General features: G+C 31.6%; 3 protein-coding genes across 5 annotated transcripts; 2 read left to right on the forward strand and 1 right to left on the reverse strand.

Moving 5' to 3' along the window:
* LOC105126877 (protein TRANSPARENT TESTA 12-like) lies at positions 1-2,874 on the forward strand. The gene is made up of 8 exons (XM_011027892.1): positions 1-380; positions 681-1,225; positions 1,315-1,401; positions 1,489-1,545; positions 1,750-1,988; positions 2,078-2,196; positions 2,366-2,452; positions 2,548-2,874. Exons 1-8 carry the CDS (start codon positions 75-77, stop codon positions 2,617-2,619), a joined length of 1,512 nt encoding a protein of 503 aa, XP_011026194.1. The 5' UTR covers positions 1-74; the 3' UTR covers positions 2,620-2,874.
* A 3,570-nt stretch (positions 2,875-6,444) lies between these two features.
* Positions 6,445-12,259, forward strand: NPG1 (tetratricopeptide repeat (TPR)-containing protein). Of its 3 annotated transcripts, none has more exons than XM_011027895.1 (7): positions 6,445-6,664; positions 7,213-7,471; positions 8,720-8,972; positions 9,075-10,285; positions 10,452-10,599; positions 11,444-11,778; positions 11,941-12,259. In XM_011027895.1, exons 2-6 carry the CDS (start codon positions 7,298-7,300, stop codon positions 11,761-11,763), a joined length of 2,106 nt encoding a protein of 701 aa, XP_011026197.1. In that variant the 5' UTR covers positions 6,445-6,664; positions 7,213-7,297; the 3' UTR covers positions 11,764-11,778; positions 11,941-12,259. The 3 variants fall into 3 exon arrangements, with proteins under 3 accessions (XP_011026197.1, XP_011026196.1, XP_011026195.1); XM_011027894.1 differs by having other exon boundaries at positions 6,446-6,664; positions 7,210-7,471; positions 11,944-12,259; XM_011027893.1 differs by having other exon boundaries at positions 6,446-6,664; positions 11,944-12,259.
* A 755-nt stretch (positions 12,260-13,014) lies between these two features.
* On the reverse strand, positions 13,015-17,331 carry LOC105126880 (probable polyamine oxidase 2). Its single transcript, XM_011027897.1, has 9 exons — positions 16,810-17,331; positions 16,358-16,562; positions 16,134-16,247; positions 15,618-15,705; positions 15,297-15,382; positions 15,090-15,192; positions 14,339-14,436; positions 13,779-14,208; positions 13,015-13,650 (listed from the first exon to the last, which is right to left on the reverse strand). Exons 1-9 carry the CDS (start codon positions 16,850-16,852, stop codon positions 13,342-13,344), a joined length of 1,476 nt encoding a protein of 491 aa, XP_011026199.1. The 5' UTR covers positions 16,853-17,331; the 3' UTR covers positions 13,015-13,341.
* Between the last annotated feature and the right edge of the window lie 6,053 nt (positions 17,332-23,384).

Genomic DNA, 23,384 nt, shown 5'->3' on the forward strand with positions numbered 1-23,384 from the left:
AGCTATAATTATATATAAACTGACAAACCCTTCTAACAATTACTTCGATAGTAGTTCTGGCACAATTAATCAACATGGGAGAAGAATCAGGGTATCGGCCATTGTTATTCGGACCCGACTCCCGTCTTCCAGATTTGTCATCTGTTGCAATTGAAGAATTCTTGGAGCACGGGCCTGTGCCTTTCCGATGGTGGCCGCGTCTTGTTGCATGGGAATCAAGGCTCCTTTGGCTCCTATCTGGCTCATCAATCATTGTTTCCGTGGCCACTTTCATGCTTAGTTTCGTGACCCAGATGTTTTCGGGGCATTTGGGTGCATTAGAGCTTGCTGGGGCATCCATTGCCAATGTTGGGATTCAGGGTCTTGCTTATGGAATAATGGTATGCCTTGTCTTTATTACTTTTTGTGATGATTTTGTCTTGTTCATTGAGATACATGACCTTGACATTCAAATGAAAATCTTAATTCTGGTTGAAGTGTACTCTTAGATCCTCCTCCAGTAGCTTGACTTTTTGAATTGAGATTGTTTTATACACACACACTCTTTGGATGATACTTTTACATGCAACTTTATTAATTAAGAATAAAATAAAGATACAAAGCTTAATTGCTACTTTCAATAAGTTCTATATAAGTTGTAATCATGCTTTATAACTCTTAACTTTATTAATAATAAACAGTTGGGAATGGCCAGTGCCGTGCAAACAGTCTGCGGCCAAGCCTATGGAGCCAAAAAGTACTCTTCAATGGGCATCATTTGCCAAAAAGCAATTATATTGCACTTGGGAGCAGCTTTCCTCCTCACATTCCTTTATTGGTTTTCGGGACCAGTGCTGCGAGGTATAGGGCAATCTGACAGCATAGCAGAGCAGGGCCAGATTTTCGCTCGTGGCCTGATACCTCAGCTATATGCATTTGCATTAAGCTGCCCTATGCAGAGGTTTCTCCAAGCTCAGAACATAGTAAACCCTCTAGCATACATGTCTGTTGGGGTATTCCTGCTCCACATTCTTCTTTCGTGGATCGTTGTTTATGTGCTGGAATACGGTCTCCTAGGAGCAGCTCTAACACTAAGTTTCTCTTGGTGGTTATTTGTCATCATAAATGCGCTTTACATTGTCCTGAGCCCATCTTGCAAGGAAACCTGGACTGGCTTGTCTATCAGTGCTTTCACAGGAATATGGCCTTATTTTAAGCTTACAGTCTCCTCTGCTGTCATGCTTTGGTACATAAAAGATTCACAACCCTTCATGGTTTAGTACTGATTTCTACATTCTAATTACTTTGGATATTGATACTTTATTGGTAATGCAGTTTGGAGATATGGTACAGCCAAGGACTGGTGCTTATATCAGGACTTCTCCCTAATCCAACGATATCACTGGACTCTATTTCTATTTGGTATGCCACCTGCTAGCATCTTCATTTCCCACTTGCACAATGTCATTCTTTTTTACAGGTTCTAACTTGAAATAGAAATATCCCCAGCATGAACTACTTGAACTGGGACATGCAATTTATGCTAGGCCTAAGTGCTGCTGCCAGGTTTGTCAACAACTCATACGCTTCCACTGTCATTAATCAAGGCATATATATTTTGATTCAATTCAATCCATTCAGTTTATTTCCATTGTTCTGAGCTACCTTTCCGCATTGAATAAAAAGGCATAAACAAATAAGATGGCTAGAATACTAAGAAAATGCGTACCGTCTATTTCAAACCAACGAGTTTTTTGAGTTGAATTGCAGCGTTCGAGTAGGCAATGAGCTTGGAGCAGGTCATCCAAAAGTAGCGAAATTCTCGGTGATAGTGGTGAATGCCACTAGCATAATTATTAGTATAATTTTCAGTGCAATCGTTCTGAGTTTTCGAGTTGGATTAAGCAAACTCTTTACAAGCGACTCTGCGGTTATAGATGCAGTTTCTGATTTGACTCCCCTGCTTGCTATCTCCGTTTTTTTAAATGGCATTCAGCCTATACTCTCAGGTCAGAATGTTACATTTTATCCATCAACTCCTATTAAAGGCTATAACTACAAGGAAGAATAGAATAATCATTTTCTTGTTGAATTTCAGGTGTGGCCATTGGGAGTGGATGGCAAGCTATCGTAGCTTATGTTAACCTAGCCACGTATTATGTAATTGGCCTCCCAATTGGATGTGTTCTTGGCTTCAAAACCAGTTTAGGAGTTGTTGTAAGTTTCTCTCCTGTGCATTTCTTTTTCCTTCTTTGGATTAATTTGAGCCCGAGACCATCTTCTTATCGAGGGACGGAGAGGTCACTAGACTAAATCCAGCGATTGATTGTCCTAAAATCTTGCTTACAGAATAGAATTCAGATTAATCCATGTTAACTTGTTTCAGGGGATTTGGTCGGGGATGATCACAGGAGTTTTCTTGCAAACAGTAACTTTAATTATGCTTACTGTCAGAACAAACTGGAATGCTGAGGTAATTTAATTCATGTGGTGTCAATTACTTTTTTTCCCTTCTATGTTGGATTGAATCGGAATTCATTCTCGTTGTTGTTAAAAATGCATTCACAGGTTGAAAAGGCAGCAGAACGTTTGAATACTTCAGCTAACGAAGAGTTCTCCAGTTTGGTGGATACCAATTAGGCTGCATTTTGACGGTGTCTGAAGATAAAATGAACAAATACAAAGAGAAGAGATACAGACATATCTGGAGAAAATAAAGAGTAGCCTGAGTATCTTACAGACATTTCCATAGATTCCCACTTTTCCTTTTTTGTTTCTCTTTCTGCTTTTCAAAATCCAACAATGCAGTGGGTGATTTTAAGACATCCTGAGCCCAACCCATGTAAAATTAACTGAGAATATGGTTGGATAGACTTGTTTTGTTCCAGCAGTTCATTACGTGTTACAATTGTGGCTGGTATAATAATAGACCATGCTCCTTGGTACTGAAAACAAGCCACATCGTCATTGAATTTAAATTAATTCTGAACGCGTAGCATAAATTAAGAAAAATGATAATAATCTTTTAAAAAATAATTTGTAGGTGGTTGAGAGTGTGATTATGGTTATATTTCATTCAATAATATATTAATATATTAAAATAATATATTTTTTATTTTTTAAAAATTTATTTTTAATATCATCATATTGAAATAATTTATATACATAAAAAAATATTAATTTGAAACAAATAAAAAAAAATTTAAATTTTTTTGAAAATATTTTTAAAATTCAAAAACAAATAGATTCTCTTCTCATGTTTAATCATAATTATAAGACCTAGCTAAAAGATACAAGATAATATTTTGTATTATAATAATAGTTATTTTTTAAAATATTTTTTATTTGAAAATATATCAAAGTAATTTTTTATTTTTATTTTTTACAATGACACATCAAAACAATTCAAAAATATTAAAAAAATATTTTTAAATAAAAAAATTTAAAACTTTAGCAAATGTATGGTTAGTCCATTGTCAAATAGGTTCTAAGTCACCATTGATTTGAATCAACTTAAATTTTATTTTTGTTTTTGTTTTTAAGATCTAAAATTACATTTTTTTTGTTAAAAAAAAAAAGAGAAAAAAGAAGAAGAAGATTTTTCAACAACTTGGTCTTGTAACTAGAGATTTAATAGGGGTTTTTTATAAATTGTTTGAAATCAAATCATTGATTTTAATTCATAATTCACTTCCTAACCTATTATAATTTTTATATGTGAAATAAAATATTAAATTATATAGTTGAATTCAATTATACTCTTTAAGATACTAGTACAAATAAATTGTATTAACAATTTTTACTATTGTGCCATTGATTTAAAAATCATTATTGCTACATAAATATATTTTTTTACTACGAGGATCCTTATATTTATTTAAAATAATATAAAATATAAGCTTTTCAAAGAAAATATAAATAGCATCCCATATTAATTATTTATTTAATATTTTTTGAAAAAAAATGAAAATATATATTTGCTGAAACAATTTGATAAAAATATTTTCACTGGAATATTGATAAAAAAAAGTTCTAGAAATCTTACAACACCCATAAACTACATTTTTTCGTAATCATGTTAAAATAATTTATATATATTAAAAAATATTAATTTAAAGCAAATAAAAAAATTAAAAAATTTTAAAAGTACAAATAAATTTTATTCTCTTCTCATGTTTAATCATAATTATAAGAGGTAGCTTATACAAGATAATGTTTCTTTATATCAAAGTAATTTATTTTTTTATTTTTTACAATTACACATCAAAACAATTCAAAAATATAAAAATATATATTTTTAAATAAAAAAATCTAAAACTTTAGCAAATGCATGGCTAGTCCATTGTCAAATAGGTTCTAAGTCACCATTACTTTGAATCAACTTAAATTTTATTTTTGTTTTTGTTTTTAAGATCTAAAATTACATTTTTTCTGTTTAAAAAAAAAAGAAGAAGAAGATTTTTCAATGACTTGGTCTTGTAACTAGAGATTTAATAGGGGTTTTTTTATAAATTGTTTGAAATCAAATCATTGAATTTAATTCGTAATTCACTTCCTAACCTATTATAATTTTTACATGTGAAATAAAATATTAAATTATATAATTGAATTCAATTATACTCTTTAAAATACTAGTACAAATAAATTGTATTAAGAATTTTGACTACTGTGCCATTGATTTAAAAATCATTATTGCCACATAAATATTTCTTTTCTACGAGGATCCTTATATTTATTTAAAATAACATAAAATATAAGCTTTCTAAAGAAAATATAAATAGCATCCCATATCAATTATTTATTTAATATTTTTTGGAAAAAAATTGAAAATACATATTTGCTAAAACAATTTGATAAAAATATTTTCACTGAATGTTGATAAAAAAAAGTTCTAGAAATCTTACGACACCCATAAACTACATTTTTTCGTAATCAAGACTAATTTGTAAATCTGAATGATTTTTAACTCCAGGGCTTAAACTATAACTTTTTCAAACTCAAGAGATATTACCTTAATTTTATGGTATTTGTGAAGTAATTAATGGTATCTTATTAATTATTTTCTTGACATATTTGTTTTTACAAAAATAAATATGAGAGAGAGAGAGAGATTTTAGGTGAAGATTCCTGTAACTTTCAGTGAATTATTGGTTTTATTATTTTTCTTTTTATATATGTTTATTTCTTCAAATTAAATTAAAAAAATAATTAATAATGATCAGAAATTTTAGGTGAAGATTCCTATAACTTTCAGTGAATTATTGGTTTTATTTCTTCAAAATAACATTTATTTATGAAACTTAGAAATTCTTGTATCAAATGATACCTTAAAAATTAATACATGAATCTTTTAAACTAAAGTTTATCAAAACCCCATGAATTTCTACATTTCAAATCAATATTTACTGAATCGGGTTAATAAATCTTAACCCAAATCATCTCTCCAAAACCCATAAATCAAACTTAGTATTAACCATACTATCTTCAACGACAAACCCATGACCTCAAACACCCCTTATACATCAAAATCAACTCCTTTTCACCTTAATGCTCAGAAAATAATAATAATAATCTAGCAAGTATATATATACGACGGAGACATGAGGTCAAAAGAAACCTTAAAAGTCCAGGAAATTAGGAAACTTATCAATACTGGCCTATCTTAACCAATTTTCAACAGCAAAATTAATGCCAAAAAAACAAGTTAAACCATTATGGAGCTAGGGAAGTCAGGGCAAAGATAAGCAAAGAGGGATTATGAACGAGTATTTTTAGAATATTATAAATAATTAAGATTTTAAGAGGAATTACTGTAGCATATTAAAGAGGAGACCCTTTGATTTGCTTTTCCTCATTTTTTATTACTTGAATTTCATTTGGAATTCAAATTAATATTCTTGAAATGACTTCAAATATAAAAATTGTTTTAACCTTCGAAATTGAATTTAATTGCAAGGGTTTCAAATAGCCTGCCAATGTTTTGTGAAACAACTATTATAAATTACGGGATAAGGATGTAATCGCAAAGAATTTAAAGTCTGAGCACTCATGCAAGCAAGTTTTAACCGATGAAAGATGAACAAAAGCTACCACAGGAAACCAGGAATATTTGTTTCACTCCACCTAATCCATATGATTGAACTGATTAAATTATTTCAATTAACGGTAATAATGTTTTTACTACAGTTATTGTTACCACTTACCATGTCACTACCACAGAACCATACCGGATTTTTTTGCCTCAGAAGAAAAACTTACCCCTTCCTAGATTGAACAAGAATTAAATATGATCTTCATAGTGATTAAATTTCTTTTTTAGGCGGCTAATGTTAATCCATAGGATAATTTTATCTCTTAAGTTAAAAAAGATAAAAAAGAAAATAACAATCTTGGAAATGGCGTGGGCCACGGGGACGGATCCGAATACTCCGTAAAATACGATTTTACACTTTAATTAACGTTATTCCTCTGTCTCTCCTGTCAAATGAAACACCAAAAAAATAATAATAAGAATTTATTTTTCTTAATTGAATTGCTTTCACAAATTCAGATCCAACCTCCCTTGCTCTGTCCGTCTGTCTGTTTCTTTCTCTACGTTGTCGTTGCCGTTGATCTACTATCGGTTCAACCAGTCTCCGGTCACATTCGACCTTCATTTTCTCTTCCTCATTGCTCAAATTCGCAGGTCAGTTCCTGTCGTCCTTTTTTTTTTTTTTTGTGATGAGTGGATATTGGCGTGGAATGTCCTTGCTTGGAACTTTTGAGTAGGCTTTAGGACCCCACAACAATGATGTCGATTGATGATTTCTTTGTTCCTTTTTTCGTTGGCTATAAATACAAAAAATCCAAAGGGTGTGTTTTCGTCATTTATTTGAATGAATTTGGATCTAAATATTCACATTTTCATTTTCATTTTTTTTAATGTTTTTTGTTTTTTTATGTGAATATGACTTAAAGATTGAGGTTCTGATGACGGGAAGGAAAATGTGGTACGAGAATGATAGGAATTGTCTAAAGTTTGAATCTTTGGATTTGATGGTGTGGGGTCCCAAGGAAAGAAACGATCGCTTCCATTTAAAGACCCTAAATTTCTTCTTCTTCTTTTTTTGTTCACTGTTGCTTCCCTTTTTTCTCTGTTTTGGCATTTCTTCACTGTTTGTTTTGTAATCTATTATTGTTGTTTTCGGTTTAAAGTGAATGAATGAGGTGCATTTTGTATTTTGTTTGCGGCAGGCATTGATTCTTTAGGAAAGTTTTTTTAGGTATTGAAGAGATATAGAGGGGTGAAATTTATGAAGAAAAGGGATAGGGAGCAGAGATGGTAAGGAGCCAATCTGCTGATTCCAGTGAGTATGAGGATCAGACACCTTCTCGAGAAGTTTGGGCAAATGGGATTTGCATGAAAACTAGTGAAGTTGAAGCAAAGCTTGATGAGGGAAATATTCAAGAGGCAGAGTCTTCCTTACGTGAAGGGTTATCGCTAAATTTTGAGGTTGAGTCCTTAATTTTAATCTTAAGGTGCTGTTATTAATTTATTGTTATCGGAATGAATGATTGGATTATTCTTTTCTTTAGCTTGTGTAATTACTAGAGGGAAGAGTGTATTAAATAGCTTCATGAATTAAAGCTCTTTTTATTAATTTTCTTTTTCAAGATTGAGGTTGAATGTGTTGGGAATGATGTTTGATCTTCCTACTTCACCCAGTGTCATTTCTTATGCATTTAAATAATGTTTAAGAAACGAAAGACATGAATGATCTCTTACTCAGGTAATGAGTAATTTTGGTACCTGCAGGGGTATTCCAGAGAATGGACTTTTTCAGAAGGCTAATCTTTACCTGTTATGTACTTCCATGAAGGTTTCTATTTCAAAGTAGTTGATTCTACTGAACCTGCTGGCTTTAGCACAAGGATGATAGCTCTTGCACTTAGTTTTAAAGATACTCATTTTTCTCTAAAAAATCGTCATGCCCCGGGACCCATGTGCTTTTTACCATTTCTATTATACCTTCAAATACCACTCGTGTTGTTTCTGTTGACAAATATATTCCTTTTTTTTATTTTCCCTGTAAGCGTGCTCTTTATGGCCCATTTTCCCCGTATAATTTTAGGAATTTGGGTAAAATGTCAATTATTCTTCTCATATTTTCCAGAACAGATTGTTCATCCCTCGTGACTTTCATTTTGAATTCTATTGATTTCTCTGATTTTGGAACTCTTTCTTTCAGGCGTTATTTTTTTCAACTTAATGTGCTGTTCCTCCATGGAAACTTCACTGTTATCGTATGTGTTTACTGTGACCAACTGCATCTGCCTTTTATGTTATGCTGCATGCTAATCTTGATGTTGCTATTGTATTTTAACCTGTTTTTCTATGCAAAATAAGCAGAACACAGAAATGATACAGGGTCAGATTGCTCAGTCTATTCCAACTCTAACATTGTTGTTTGTATATAAAATTTTCATGGATTTTACTAATACTTTTGCCATTAAACCTGTAGGTTGTCAATAATCCTTTTGTATTAAGATTCCACACCTGTGAAATCATTCTGTTCGAATTTATTTTGCTTAAAATTGACCTGTTAATGGATTTCTCAACCTACCAATTATCACTGATATTTACATGTTGAAATACATTAATTGATATAAAATGAAGCAGCATAATGACATTTTTTTCAAACTTTGTAAATAATAGAGGTGCAGATGCGATATGATGGTCTGTGTTTATGAAATTTGGCAGGAAGCAAGAGCCCTTCTTGGAAGGTTGGAGTATCAACGAGGAAATGTAGAAGCAGCCCTTCATGTGTTTGATGGCATTGATCTCCAGGTCGCTATACAGCGACTGCAACCATCCTTTTCTGAAAAACAGCCTTCTAGGAAGGGTCGTTCTCGTGGAGACTCACAGCATGCAGTATCACAGCATTCTGCTAGCCTGGTGCTTGAAGCAATATACTTAAAAGCAAAATCTCTTCAAAAGCTTGGGAGGTTGAATGGTAGGCTGATCTTCCAATGATTAATAATGACTGTTGGCACGCTTACTTTGTACCTTTGGATGCCCCATTTTCTTTTGAACCCTGCTTTGTGGTATCTTGCAGATGCTGCTCATGAATGTAAAAGGGTGCTTGATGCTGTGGAGAAGATATTCCATCAGGGCATACCTGATGTGCAAGTAGACAACAGATTGCAAGATACTGTTCGTCAAGCTGTAGAGCTCCTTCCAGAGCTCTTGAAGCAGGCGGGTTGCTATCAGGAAGCAATGTCTGCTTACAGACGTGCTCTCCTTAGTCAATGGAACCTTGACGATGATAACTGTTCAAGGATTCAAAAAGCATTTGCAGTGTTTTTGATGCACAGTGGAGTGGAGGCTGGTCCACCCAGCTTAGCTGCACAGGTTGATGGTTCCTATGTTCCTAAACACAATCTGGAAGAGGCAATTTTACTCTTGATGATTCTTGTTAGGAAATTTTACCTTGGTAAGATTGTATGGGACCCATCAGTTTTGGAGCACCTTACATTTGCACTATCTCTATGTGGCCAAACTTCTGTTTTGGCAAAGGAACTTGAGGAGATCATGCCTGGGGTATTTCATCGTGTTGACCGATGGAATACTTTAGCTCTTTGTTACAGTGCAGTGGGACAGAACACAGCAGCTTTAAACCTTTTGAGGAAGTCTCTACACAAACATGAGCAACCTGATGATCTTATTGCACTCTTGTTGGCTGCCAAGATCTGCTGCGAAGATTCTCATCTTGCCGCAGAGGGTGTGGGATATGCACAAAGAGCTATTGCTAATGCTCAAGGGCGCAATGAGCATCTAAAAGGTGTGGCCATTCGAATACTAGGTCTTTGTTCGGGAAAGCAGGCTACTATTTCTCCATCTGATTTTGAAAGGTCTCGTCTTCAGTCTGAAGCCTTGAAATTATTGGATGCTGCAATATCTTTGGAGAAAAACAATCCTGATCTGCTTTTTGAGTTGGGAATGCTGTACGCAGAGCAACGGAATTTGAATACTGCTCTGCGCTATGCAAAGCAGTTCGTTGATGCAACTGGTGGCTCTTTGCTAAAAGGCTGGAGGTTACTTGCTCTGATTTTGTCTGCTCAGCAGCGATTCTCAGAGGCTGAGGTGGTAATTGATGCTGCTTTGGACGAGACTGCAAAATGGGAGCAAGGACCATTGCTTAGGCTGAAAGCAAAATTGAAGACCTCCCAGTCTCTGCCCATGGATGCAATTGAAACTTACCGCTACCTTCTTGCACTGGTTCAAGCACAAAGGAAGTCTTTTGGTCCTCTTAGAAGTGTTTCTCAGGTAAGCTGCTTCTTTTTTCACACCCACATAATCATCTTGTGATCTTGTACTTTTGCATCATGAAATTTAGCTCAGTAAATTGCTTTTAGGATGCAGTGTTATCACAATTCAGCCTGTTTACTTATTTTAAATTCATCTTTATCCTTTTTTTTTCTTTCCATGACAGGCTGGGGATGATAGAGTGAATGAATATGAAGTTTGGCATGGCCTAGCTGATTTGTATTCTCGGCTTTCACATTGGAAGGACATGGAGGTGTGTCTGGGAAAAGCCGGAGAGTTGAAACAGTACTCTGCAGAAGTTCTTTACACAGAAGGCAAGATCTGAAACTCTAGTCACTGCATGAATAAATTTTAATACTTTCTTTTGTGTTCAATGTTGAAATACTTTCTATATTCACTGTTGCTTAAAATTATAGAAAATGAAAATTTTTATATTCATTGTTGCTTAAAATTATAGAAAATGAAAATTCATTCTAGGTTGTGTGTATTTGAATCTGGTTGTGTGTACTTGGGGAAAGGCCAGAACACTAGACAAAAGCCATCTGCATGCAAGGGCAGTCTTCTTACCATGAAGAACTTTAAGAAATGAAGTTTAAAATTAGTAGGTTGTGTTGAATTAAGATGAATAGAGGAACTGGAAGAGATCAGGATGCAGTTTCTCTGAAGGATTGCTTTTAAAAGCTTAGCCTCGAGAAAAATCGCTATAATTATGTGGAACATCCTGTCTTCTTGATGCACCTGAATCTTTGTATTTTATCACTTATTTTAAATGTGAAAATTCCTTTGCATTCACTTTCATGAAATTCAAATAAGCATAAAATATTTTTATGGACTGAAGTTTACTTGCTCTCTCGTGAGTAGGTGGTATGCAAGTAAATTCAGAGTTCTCTTGAATGTGCATGAATGCATGTCAAAGCCCATTACTAGTCTTGAACGTGATCAATAGTAATGAACATGATCGTTCCAATTATTGTTATTAAGCATATGCCGTTTGATATCTATTATATTGTGCTTTAGTTATCGGTAAGTATACAGCATCCATTTGTTGGTTGGTTTCTCATAAACAGAATAAGAATTTATATGCTCATGGTGTTTTGTCAGGTACAGCGGCCTCAAATTAAAATGCATATCTATAATTTTATTGTGTAATTCTGCCAGGTGTTATGCTCCAAGGACGTGGAAAAGTTGAAGAAGCCATGTCTTCTTATATTAATGCTCTTTTATTAGACCCATCATTTGTGCGTTGCAAGATACTGATCGGTGCCTTGTTATCCAAGAGGGACACCAATGCATTGCCTGTTGCAAGAAGCATCCTCTCAGATGCCTTGAAGATAGAACCTACCAACCGAATGGCTTGGTATTACCTGGGGATAATTCATAGAGTTGATGGACGGATAGCTGATGCCGCGGACTGCTTCCAAGCAGCCTCCATGCTTGAAGAATCTGATCCCATTGAAAACTTCAGTTCTATTCTTTGACTGGTTTCACTTAAGGTTTGAACTCACACCAATCTCTATGCATTAGTTGCTTTTGCAGTACAGTCTACATGAGTAATTGTCACCAATGTCAAATCTTGAAACGGTTTTGCCAATATGTTCCTTTCACTATGTTGGATATTTTCCTAATTTTTAATCCCCAATTCCTTTGATCATCAGAAGGGGCCAGAGAGGAGCGATGAGGGGACTAGGTTGCTTAATGGAACACAGGAAGTTAAGAAGACGAGGAAAGGATTGAAGCATGGATGAACACTCAGCTGTGTAAATGTATGGTTTTTGAAAGATAATTACAGATTCAAATAGTTTATCATGTATCAATTGTATATTGCTTCTTTTTTCCCCTTTAAATTAGAAGAACACACGGTAAAGTTACCTTATCATCTTTTAATTTGTACAACAGTGAATTCTTTTTAAGATGTCTTGATATCTTGGAAGATTCTATGTCCATTTTTAGGTATTACATCTCCTGTTTGTATCATTGGCATTTTCTTAGTAGTTCAAGCGAGGTAATCTTGACATGGTTTCCCACTTCACTACTAGCATGTTGTGTCGAGTGATTGCAGTCTCTGGCTAAACGAAGATGGGAGATTTGGCACGGTTTTTAAATAATAATAATTAGATTTGTTAAAAAGTAACTGTGTTTGTTAGGCATCATGTCCACCATGGAATGCAATTTCATGGTATTGCTATCCCTGTCGTCATTACACTAGCTAAACCGTGCCAATCAAGAGAGCATGGCAATATTCTGTTGTTTCGAAGGTGATCCAGGTATTTTACACTTTCTAAAAATGTAAGACGTAATAATATTTGTTAAGAATTTGATCATATTTATTATATGGCACACAATTTCCCACAAATTAATGTATATATTTTTATGGTTTTTTATTTATGATACTTTAATCAATTATGTTAACAGTACTTTTTTCAACAATTAATATCTCTCTTTCATCTATTATGGTGTGATATGAAAGTATATATGATACTTTCACAAAAAATCTAAAAAATACATGTTTTTAAGAATTAATATATTCCTTTCTCTTCACTAAATTTAAATTGATGATTACATATTTTTGTGCTCTTAATTTATAATATTGTTTTTACAATTCACACGCTTCATAATCGCATCATCTTTTAACAGAGGCGTCTTAGCCAACAACGCCCTCCATATCCTAGTTTAACGATTAATTAATTGAAATTGAAACTGCTTTTCATTTGCTATAATAGTAAATAATAAAAGAGATAAAAAACCGACCCTTTTTATTTAAATAATTACGCAAACTAAAAGCCCTACCCACCAAGAGAGTGGGAAGCACTTGGAATAACATCTCACAGAAAGACTTCTATGGAGGCAAGTGCCACTAAACAAGAGGACAAGATTCTTCTTGTTTATGCCTGTACATAGATATAAGCCTGTATACATAGAAAAGGACAACACAGCCATCAACGATGACGGACTGATTTTTGACGACAATCTCCAATCCAAAAGCTCATGTGCTAGCCAGTTGCCATGTTTACACGCACAAGAATTATTGCATCTAATAAAGTAGGTCAGCCAGCAATTTACATTCGGGAGATCAAGAGCGGGACAGACACCGTTGCCTCCTCGCCCATGACTGGCTGAAATATGTCCACCTCTCCATAACGCTCCAGAACACGCATCCTGCAAGCTTCTGCGGCCATCAATCCAGTCGAAAACGCACCATGCACTGACCCTGGGTAGCTAATGCTTGTAGCCTCTCCCGCAAAGAATAGGTTATCTATTGGGATCCTTAGCCTCTCATACAGATCATGGGATTTGCCTACTGTATCATAGCTATAGGAACCAAATGAGTTGATATCTGAGCCCCACCGAGAAACAAGATACTTAATCTGCATATTCGAGAAAAATGAATATTATTTCATGAGCTCTATAATAAGCCCAGGGCAGCAAGTTCAAATTCTCTGAGAATATCATAATTCCATGAACAAGAAATGAAAGCATGTGAAACTCAGATTACCGGTGCAGATGCATCAGGAAGGATCTTCTTGAGTTGTGTAAAAGCAAAATTAGCAGCAGCTTCATCAGACATTTTCTCAATGTCCCTGGCCAGCTTCCCTGCAGGCATATAAACAAGGACAGGGTGACCAGTTGCCTTGTGAAGATTCAGGAAGTAGCTGCAGCCATAAGATGTCTCTGCAACCACACCCAAGAACTCTACATTTGGCCAGAACACATGGTCAAAGTTCAACACAATCTTATTCTCAATCCCAACTCCAAGGTCCTTGATGGCTTTTTCCTTCCAATCCGGAAGTTCAGGTTCAAAAGTTATGGTCTTGGATTTCAGCACACCAAGAGGAACAGTAACAACAGCAGCATCGGCCATAAATGTGCTCCCATCTTCCACTGTTACCTTCACTCCATTATAACGCCTTCCTATTTTTTTCACCCTAAAAAACAATAGGGGTGAGATGTACTCGCTAGACAAAAACAAGCAGATACATTGTGCCGGCAAGTGTGTACAAACTAGAGCATAACAAAGGGCAAACAAGAAATAGCTATATTACTATCAACTCATACCTGTGGCTCAAGCGAATGTCAAGACCTTTGGCAAGAGTGTTTATAACAGGAAGGTAGCCCCTCACCATAAGCCCATGACCACCAGGGAGCAGTTCTTCCTACAAAAGATGATGCATATAGTAGCATGTCAAGACATAATTGATGGTACAGTCTACTACCAAGAAGTCAGAAAGACCGCTAATAGTTCTAGCTTGAAAAGCAAAAGACAATATCTAAAAAAAGAAGGAAGATATGGTCGTGCAAGTGAAAGTTTCCAAATCAATTGAGTATAGAATAAAACATTGCTCCACAAACCAAACCAATGTTTTCTGCAGGCTTAAGTAAGTAATAATACCTTAGGTTTCATATCCCCAAGTTAATTTTGGATAAAATGTGGGAATGTACAATGCAGTAAAATTCCAGGTCTGGTGTCAATGAAATTGAACACTTAAGCTCACCCTGTTATGTTCAGCCCAAACAACTATATTCTACAACCTACTTCTGCTCTACATAGCTGCTAGGTCTTAATGTATCAATGTACGAGAGTCTATAAGAAGACCAGTAAATGCATGTCATTTTCCGATCTTCAAAAAGAAAAAACAATATTGCACTTTAATAGTAAAAATTCGGGTCTGCCATAAATCTAAGAGTCTACAAGTACCACACAACTTATTTGGTCCTATCACAAATATGTGGAAGTGAAATGATAATGAAAAGTGATGATGCTCAGGATACTGAATAATAATGACATTCTTAATAAGTGAAAAATTACCTGATCCCAGCATTTAAGTGATATTGTCTCAGAATCAGCAGCAAACCATCCTTCCATTCTGCATAAATACCACTGAAGCACCTTAAGGGCAAGCCCCTCTAACCTGTATGTCAAAAGCAACTTTATTAAACCAAAATTTCCTGGTCAAGAAACATACAAATTAAATTACAAGAAATGACTTCCGATATGTCATTATGGGAATATGACCTTAAATCTGGTCTTCTTTCAAAAACAATTGAGAAAGCACGGAGTATAGACATGTCTTCATTGTTTTCAAGTCTTACTTTATCTGTCTGCACTCAAGGAGGAACAGCAACTCAGAAACGCCCATGACACAAACAGAACAGGCTTGTGTTGAAGCGATGGAAACAATTTCACAATCGCAAAGAACACCATCCTCTTCAAGGGTTCTATGCCAGAAAAACCTCCGAAGATCAATTAAAAAAAAAAAACTCAAGATATTCTCAAGGTTATAATATTAGGACATGAAGAAAGAAGAGGTCTGAAAAGAAAAGAAGAAATGCATGCCTCCTTTAAGATATTCTCAAATGCTTCGCCAACTTTGGTGACCAATTCTTGTGGAACTTGGTTCCCATCCATATCAAACAGTGCATAGCTGCACAGAAAATATAAAATTTAAACAAAAGAAACTCAAACTGGTATTCAAAGTACCAGCAAATAGAAAATTCAAGAGACGTTACTAAGAATTGAGAAAACGTCAAAAAAATGACAAAAAGAAATCAACCAGAGTTTAAACTGAACCCAATCAATTGATTTCTCTTAATAGGACACAGCAACAGGGAAAAAAACAAAAACAGATAGCATCTTGGGAGATAAGGAACACCCTAAACTATCTTTCTACATCACAACTTCAAAAGGATCAGGCAGGTATTCATGATCTATGACTAAATCACGCTACCGAATCGTAATCATGCAAGCTGTTTTAGTTAATAAAATGAACTTCCGAAACAGCTTACATGACAAATGCAAAACAAATAAGAAATAAAAGCAAAAAACACTATCTTGTATCAATTAACTAATTACCTTTCAAGATCATGGTCATACAAGACAGAGTTATCACCACTGGTACGATACAGGGGAAGTCCTAACCTCCCAATCAACGGTGCCAACGGATTCTCTTTGCACACCCCATGCAACCTGGAACCACAATGAATCCCATTTTCTAATTTTTGAAAACTAAAATTAATGATAAAATTTACCATAAAAACAACGATAATATTTATCGCTACTGCTAGTGCTAGAGCTACCAAGATGCACCGAGGTCGACAGGAAAACCAAAAGAGAAATCGGTATGAACTCGACCACCAAGCCTGTCTCTTGATTCTAACAAGACAACCTGGAATGAAGCGTCATGCAAGGCACGTGCGGCTGCCACTCCAGCAATTCCACCGCCTATCACTATCACTGACGGAGATCTTGCTTGCCCCCTCCCCTCGTCTGAGTAACATAAACCTGTTCATGTTACATTAATGCCAATACAAAGCCAAGATTAATAACTGATCAATCATTCATTGCCACTGTAATTGTAATTACAATTAAAACTAATAATTAATAAAATTATCAAAACTACTAAAAATCACGCATCCCCAAACACAAGCACTGCCACTAGTGGGGCCCACGGGCAAAACGAGCCAACCAAAACCAAGAAAAAAAAAGATAAAAAAATAGAATTCAGATGGTGAAAGAGGGAAGGACGAACCTCTACGTAACTGAGGGCGATTACTCTTGAATCCAGAATCCATGATCGTTGAAAGATGATGGTGGAATGAGGTTAAAGTTAGGATTTGTGCGATTTAAAAGGAAGAAATTAAGATTACTGCCAATAAGGAGTAATAATAAAGGTTCAATTGATTTATTTTGGAAATTAAAAAGGGAAGGAGGTAATTGAGGAGAGTAATGAAGAGTAAATCTCAAAAGACGCGTTATGAAATGGTTTGAGTTCGACGACACGAGATAATAACCCAGTTTTCCCAACCAGCTCATGCAGAATCTCTTTTCCAATTCGACAGCTCTTCCTCCTTGTTTACCAGATCAGATTTTCTGCCTTTCTCCCTGAACTTGATCGACAAAACTTGAGGTTTGTATTTAGGAAATCTATTCTTACGGTTCAGCGATATGGAGAGAGAGAGAAGGTGAGATTTCTAGAGAGAGAGTGAACGAGAAACTGGGGGGTGGGGGATCTTCTACAGAGAGGGTTGTTTGGCTGGTGTTCTGGTTCAATCTTTCGTTTGGGTCCCTGACTTTATAGACTCGTGTATGCCAACCAGTCCAGACCTGGATACGCGCTGATGTAAAAAAACAAATTCACTCGCTGAAAATTTAGTGACACGTGTTTCTTAATTATGGGGGTAGTTGTGCTCGTTATTATATTTTAAAAACACTTCTAAAAAATTAATTTTTTTTATTTTTCTATTTTAAATTAATATTTTAATATTATTTTAACATACTAATTTTAAAAATATTTTTTAAAATTTTAAAAATATTATTTTAAAATATTTTAAATAAAAATATTTTATAAAATAACTACAACAATAATATTTATAAATACATTTAGAAACACAGATAAAACTGTGCAGAATTATTATTTTTATACTCAATAATATTTATAAATACATTTAAATTAAGAAATACGGACAAAACTGTGCAGAATTATTATTTTTATACTTTGAAAATATTTAAAAATTAATAATAAATTTATTATTTTTTTTGAATTATTTTATTATATTTATATTAAAAATAAATTTTAAAAAATAAAAAATATATTATTTTGATATATTTTTAAATAGAACATACATTAAAAATTTTATTATTATGATATCAAAAATATTATTTTCAATCAAGATTTTAATGAATCGTATGACCCACCAGAATTTTATATATTCACCTATAAGCTAGTCTCCTCCTACATGTGTCAAGAAATGAAGGAGTTTATGTTTCTTTAATTATGTAGTGCAGATATTTTCATTTGAATATTTTAGATTTTAGATTTGATTTGTATTTTGAATATTTAAATTATATTTATTAATTATAAATTTTCAAATATTTTATTAAAATATAAGCATGTTTAAATTTAACATGTTAAATTATTTTTAATTAAATATATCATAGAGTTATTAATTGACTCGATAATCTGTTTGTTCGCCAAATTACTTAATGATCTAGAATTTTTCAGCCGATTCTTTTAAATCAAATCTGATAACATAATGGGTTGTCCAATTGGATGGACTCGAGAGAGACGAGTGGTTAAGGGCGTGTTATTATGGTGTTATAAAGTAATTTTTATTTAAAAATATATTATAATAATTATTTTATGTTTAATTTTAAAATATTAAAATTATTGAAAAACATTAAAGATAAATATCAATTTTATATTTTAAAAAATAAATATATTTTCAAAATACACCTAAAACACTGCTAAACATATTAGAACAAATTTCATGTAAGTATGTGAATTAAAATGTATTTTGCATCATTGTCAAAATAGTATTTATCTAAAATTTAAATTTTTTTACATTAATTTTTAAATAAAAAAATAGAAATGTAATCTTTATTAAAAAATAATATAAATCAATAAATTATATACTGAGACATTATCTACAAATTTAAATTTTTATATTGAGATGTTTCTTTGATATAATAATATAATATTAGAGTCTTAATAATCAAACGGTTATGAATTTGAATTTCATTATTTTTATTTATTTGATAAAAATTAAGTATAAGATAATATAAACCTATACAAATTTCAAGTTTTAAGAATTTTTACTTAAAAAAATATATTAAAAAATAATATAAATTAATATATCATATTGTAAAATCTTTTCAAAAAATTTAAACTATTAAATTAAAATATTCATTTAATAATCCTCTCCCCAATCCCAGGCGGAAACTTTGAAGGGATTGTTGTGAGGTTAGATTCACTGTAAATCGAAGAAGATGGTGTCACGTGTGATGTGTCGCTTTAATTTGCAAGAAAGGAAACATATTTTATTAGTTTTCCGTTTCGATATATACTTTATTTCACCCATTTTAGTTTGAAAATGAAATGAAAGGTTACGTATCGGAGAAGCACTTTCAGCCTTTTTCGGTGCCCACGACAATGACCGCTCAAGTTGTCAATTTCGTTTTTGTTGGCATTTTATTTTTTTTAATTAAAACGACAAGTCTTGATTTTGGAGTATTTTTACTTACTATTCTGGGATTGTATTCCTGATGTGTATATATGTTTTAAAATATTAATTTAATAAATAAAATAAAAAATAAATTAAATTAAAATTATACAATTTAATTTTTAAATATATATAAAAAATATGAGTTAAATTAATATAAACTGATTGACTTAACAAGTTAAAAAATAAATTGAATTACTAGTAAATATATTATTTAATTAAAATGATAATATTTAAAAAATATATTGAAACAATAACATATTTAATTAATCAAGATCAACACGAGTTGATTTTTGAATTTATAATTAGAGTTATAAGATAATAATAACCCTAAATAAAAAAAAAAAAAAAAAAATAAAAATTAATTATATTTGAATAAAACTAAGAAATTAAATAAAATTATAAAAAAATTATTATTAGTCTTGCAAGACTTTTTAAACTACGATTGCCCTTGAATTTTAACTTGTGATATAAAAAGATACAAAGAGAATCCTTATAAAAATTTATTTTAATCAAGAGTCGGATTAAAAGATATATTTCACACTACAAAACTAAATAGTAATTACAAAAAAAGCATTACTTGATTAGAACGGAACGGCCAAATCAAAATTGAAAGTTCCAACCAGAATCTGGATGGAATTTTCAAAATGGTTGGAATTCTAAGCAAAATAAAATCTAATTTATTTTAATTTTTAAACTGAAATGAGATATATTAGTTATTTTAAATGGGACATAATATTGGTTATTACAGAGGGGACATAATAGAATTAACAATCTTGCAACTAATTTCATTACATTTAATTTGGGCTAAACTTTGAATTTCTGTCTCGGCCCAGGAGGACAAGGCTAAGGTCCAATCAGGATGAAATGGTCATATGACATGGAAAAATAGCCCAAGAAAACTAGGTAAGGTCAGGCAGCCTTGCATCCTCTTTCTTTTTCTATTTTCAAACAGGAAAGAAAAATCCTTTTGTTTACCTTCTCTTGTTAAAAATACCTAAAACCTATTGGAAAAGCATTGTAGTTCTAGATTTATTAGTACAATCTATTAAAAAAGGTATAATAATATTTTATCCTTCCATTTATAAAAATTTAAATTGGTTTTGAAGGATATTAAAATCTTTTCTTGTGGTCTATTTATTATTTCTAAATTGACTAAGAATAGATAAATATTTCTTTATATTGGTTAGAAAATGAAACAATCATAATATTATTAGAAGTAAAAAAATCAAATCAATCATCAGGAGACATTTTTTGTATTTTCTTAGTTGTTTTGTTATTATTACAGTTTAAGTTAAGGGGCAATTTAATATTTGACTGAATATAAAAAATTAAGACGCGGAGTAAAACAATAAAATACTTTTAAAATAAATAAATAAAATTCTAAATTCAAGGGGTGTTTTTGTTTATTCACAATGTTTTTTTTTATGATTAAAAAGCAAGCTCATGATAATTTTGATATTTAGCTAAATTAAAAAAAAAAAAAAACATACATATGCGGCATAACTAGGGGCACGTGAGAGGCGCCTTTTTTTTTTTAAAAAAACATACATATACGGCATAACTAGGGGCACGTGAGAGGCGCCCGTACCTTTCAAGTGGCATATACAATACCTCCCGATATCTAAAAAAGCTTTTTTATCATGTTATTAAAAGCGTTGTCATGTTCTTTTTAATACTTATTCTTTTGATTTCTAATCTTTTGTTTTGATATTGTTGTAGGATTTTTATTTATTTTTAATTTCATAATCGAATCCTAATTTATAAGATATTACATCCTTCAAATTGATCTTTATTCATTAGATTTTATTTTATTTTTGTTTTTTCTGTAAATTTTTTTCGGTTTCTAATTTTATCGTTCAATTCAAATTGATGGTGTTATATTTTTCAATCTGGTTTTCATTATTTTTTTGTTTTTGTTTTTTTTTTCTAAACATTTTGTAAAAGTTATCATTCTTTTTAATTTTACCTTTAATTATAGTATTGTTTTTATTTTTCATGTCAGTTTTGATCATTTAAAAAAAAAATCCCTTTACTAAATTGATTTCCTTTCCAATTTTACCCTCAGTTAGATATATTTTTTATTTTTATTTTGATAAAAAAAATTTAATTGATATTTTTATTTTTTTAATTTTATTATTTAATAAATAATTGAACCACATGGTTTTTTTAAAATGAACGCTTTAAGTCTAATGACTTGAATCACGAACTCAAAAAATTAACAAGGACTATTTTTAAAAAAAATTTATAATTATTCTAATCACATGATCTGGATTACAAGTTTAAGTTGATATTCCAGGTTAGCTCAACTTTAATCAGAGTAATTATAAATTTAACTTAACCGGTTTTTTATATCTTTTTTACTTTATTTTAGAAGTTGATAATATATATATATATATATATATATATATATATATAAAAAGTCCAGATCCCTATTCATGTAAAGGTGTTTTTAGCCAAGAGATTTGCTTTCTTTATTTTGGGCATTGCAATTCAAAGTGCTTCTCATGTTATATTTAAATCATGAAAAAAAATCAAGAAATCTTATTCACAACAATTTCAAATTAAAAAGGGCCCAGGTACATCTTCAACCCAATTCACGATGACACAAGCATGTAGTGATTTTAAGCTCATGTTTTGTATGGCTTGCCCTGGAACTTAATTGCAACGCCCATGAGTCCTGGGCCGTAGGATTCAGCATTGCACAATATAAAATACTTTATTCAAATTTGTTAAATTAATTAAACACGTTTCTAGTTTTTAATATTCATTTATTCTATTTAAAATATTAACCGAACGCCTTAAAACATAATTTTTTTTGTAACTATTTATATAAATAAATAACCCAACACGCACACATATATAAAACTTTTCTATGGTCTGGATAATAACTTTGTGTTATAGGTCAATGATTAATGTACGTGTGTAATGTAAGGTTATAGGTTTAAGAGCAGGAGGTATAATATTTTATTCTAAATAACAAATAGCAAATTATTTATTTTATTAAAAAATATTTATTTTTTATTAAAAAAATCAATTGCATAAGCACGCCGCTGCGTGCTGCACACCTGGGCTTCTTTTTATATTAAACCCATAACTTTTTATATTTTTTATTTCGTTTGCTTTTGTCTTTTGCTTTTGTTTTTCATGTTAATTTTTTTTATTTAATATTAAGTTAATTATGAATTATTTTTTTATATTTTTTATCATAAAATAAAATAAAAAATTAATCTAATTTGATAAAGTTCATAATTTAACCTACTATTTTTTTCTTTAATTTTTTTTATTTGGACTCACAAAATTATGTTAGAATAACTCATATATAATTTAATTTAAAATTTGAGTTAATAAAAAAATTAAATTAAGATTTTTTAAATTTAAATTGTTATACCAGATTTGGTAACAGTATTAAAAGTTTATAACAAATTACATATCGATTTTTTACATTCCACAAAATCCAGGTCTAACCCTCAATGAAATAGCAAGCAGTAAACTAATACTATACTCCTAAAATAATTGGGCTCATTAGACAAATAATGAGCAGTGAAGTAGATTAATACCTTTGTTTGGTCGTTTTAATAACAAATTTGTATAGTGGCTTGGTTGGTTAGAGTGGGGGATGGATTCGTGTGATGTTTTCTTTTATGTGATAAAATAATTATTTTGTATATTATATTTTTTTTAAAAAAAAAACGATGGATGAGTGACATGCCATTCACCCTCGTAATAAAAAAATAAAGCAAAGGTAGGCATATGGTCTATTAGTGGATCGGCATTAGCCTTGACCTTTAGCTACATACATACATACATATATACATATATATATATATATTAAAATTGATAAAAACTTATAATAAATAACTTTTTATCTGTTACATTTCCTTTGCTTTTCTTGGTATTCCTAGTTATTTCTACCATGTTCGCTTATTCTTTAGTTTAGATATAATTATTAAATATTATTATAAGTTTTTATTCAAATTTTAATAATTGTTTTTTTAATTACTATGCATCTAATATGAAAATAATAACACCAATAATAAATTATCCTATATATATATATTAAAATTGATAAAAATATAAATAAACAACTTTTTATCTGTTACAT

The sequence above is a fragment of the Populus euphratica genome, unplaced genomic scaffold (assembly GCF_000495115.2).
Source record: "Populus euphratica unplaced genomic scaffold, PopEup_1.0 scaffold30.1, whole genome shotgun sequence".
Classification (NCBI taxonomy): Eukaryota; Viridiplantae; Streptophyta; class Magnoliopsida; order Malpighiales; family Salicaceae; genus Populus; species Populus euphratica.

Coding starts and splice junctions, on each gene's coding strand:
- LOC105126877 (XM_011027892.1), top strand. CDS start 75: ATGGGAGAAGAATCAGGGTATCGGCCATTGTTATTCGGACCCGACTCC. Junction 1,226..1,314: donor TCCTCTGCTGTCATGCTTTG/GTACATAAAAGA, acceptor TTGGTAATGCAG/TTTGGAGATATGGTACAGCC. Junction 2,197..2,365: donor AAACCAGTTTAGGAGTTGTT/GTAAGTTTCTCT, acceptor AACTTGTTTCAG/GGGATTTGGTCGGGGATGAT.
- NPG1 (XM_011027895.1), top strand. CDS start 7,298: ATGGTAAGGAGCCAATCTGCTGATTCCAGTGAGTATGAGGATCAGACA. Junction 7,472..8,719: donor GGTTATCGCTAAATTTTGAG/GTTGAGTCCTTA, acceptor GAAATTTGGCAG/GAAGCAAGAGCCCTTCTTGG. Junction 10,600..11,443: donor AGAAGTTCTTTACACAGAAG/GCAAGATCTGAA, acceptor TAATTCTGCCAG/GTGTTATGCTCCAAGGACGT.
- LOC105126880 (XM_011027897.1), bottom strand. CDS start 16,852: ATGGATTCTGGATTCAAGAGTAATCGCCCTCAGTTACGTAGAG. Junction 14,437..15,089: donor CACTTAAATGCTGGGATCAG/GTAATTTTTCAC, acceptor CATCTTTTGTAG/GAAGAACTGCTCCCTGGTGG. Junction 13,651..13,778: donor TTCCTGATGCATCTGCACCG/GTAATCTGAGTT, acceptor TCGAATATGCAG/ATTAAGTATCTTGTTTCTCG.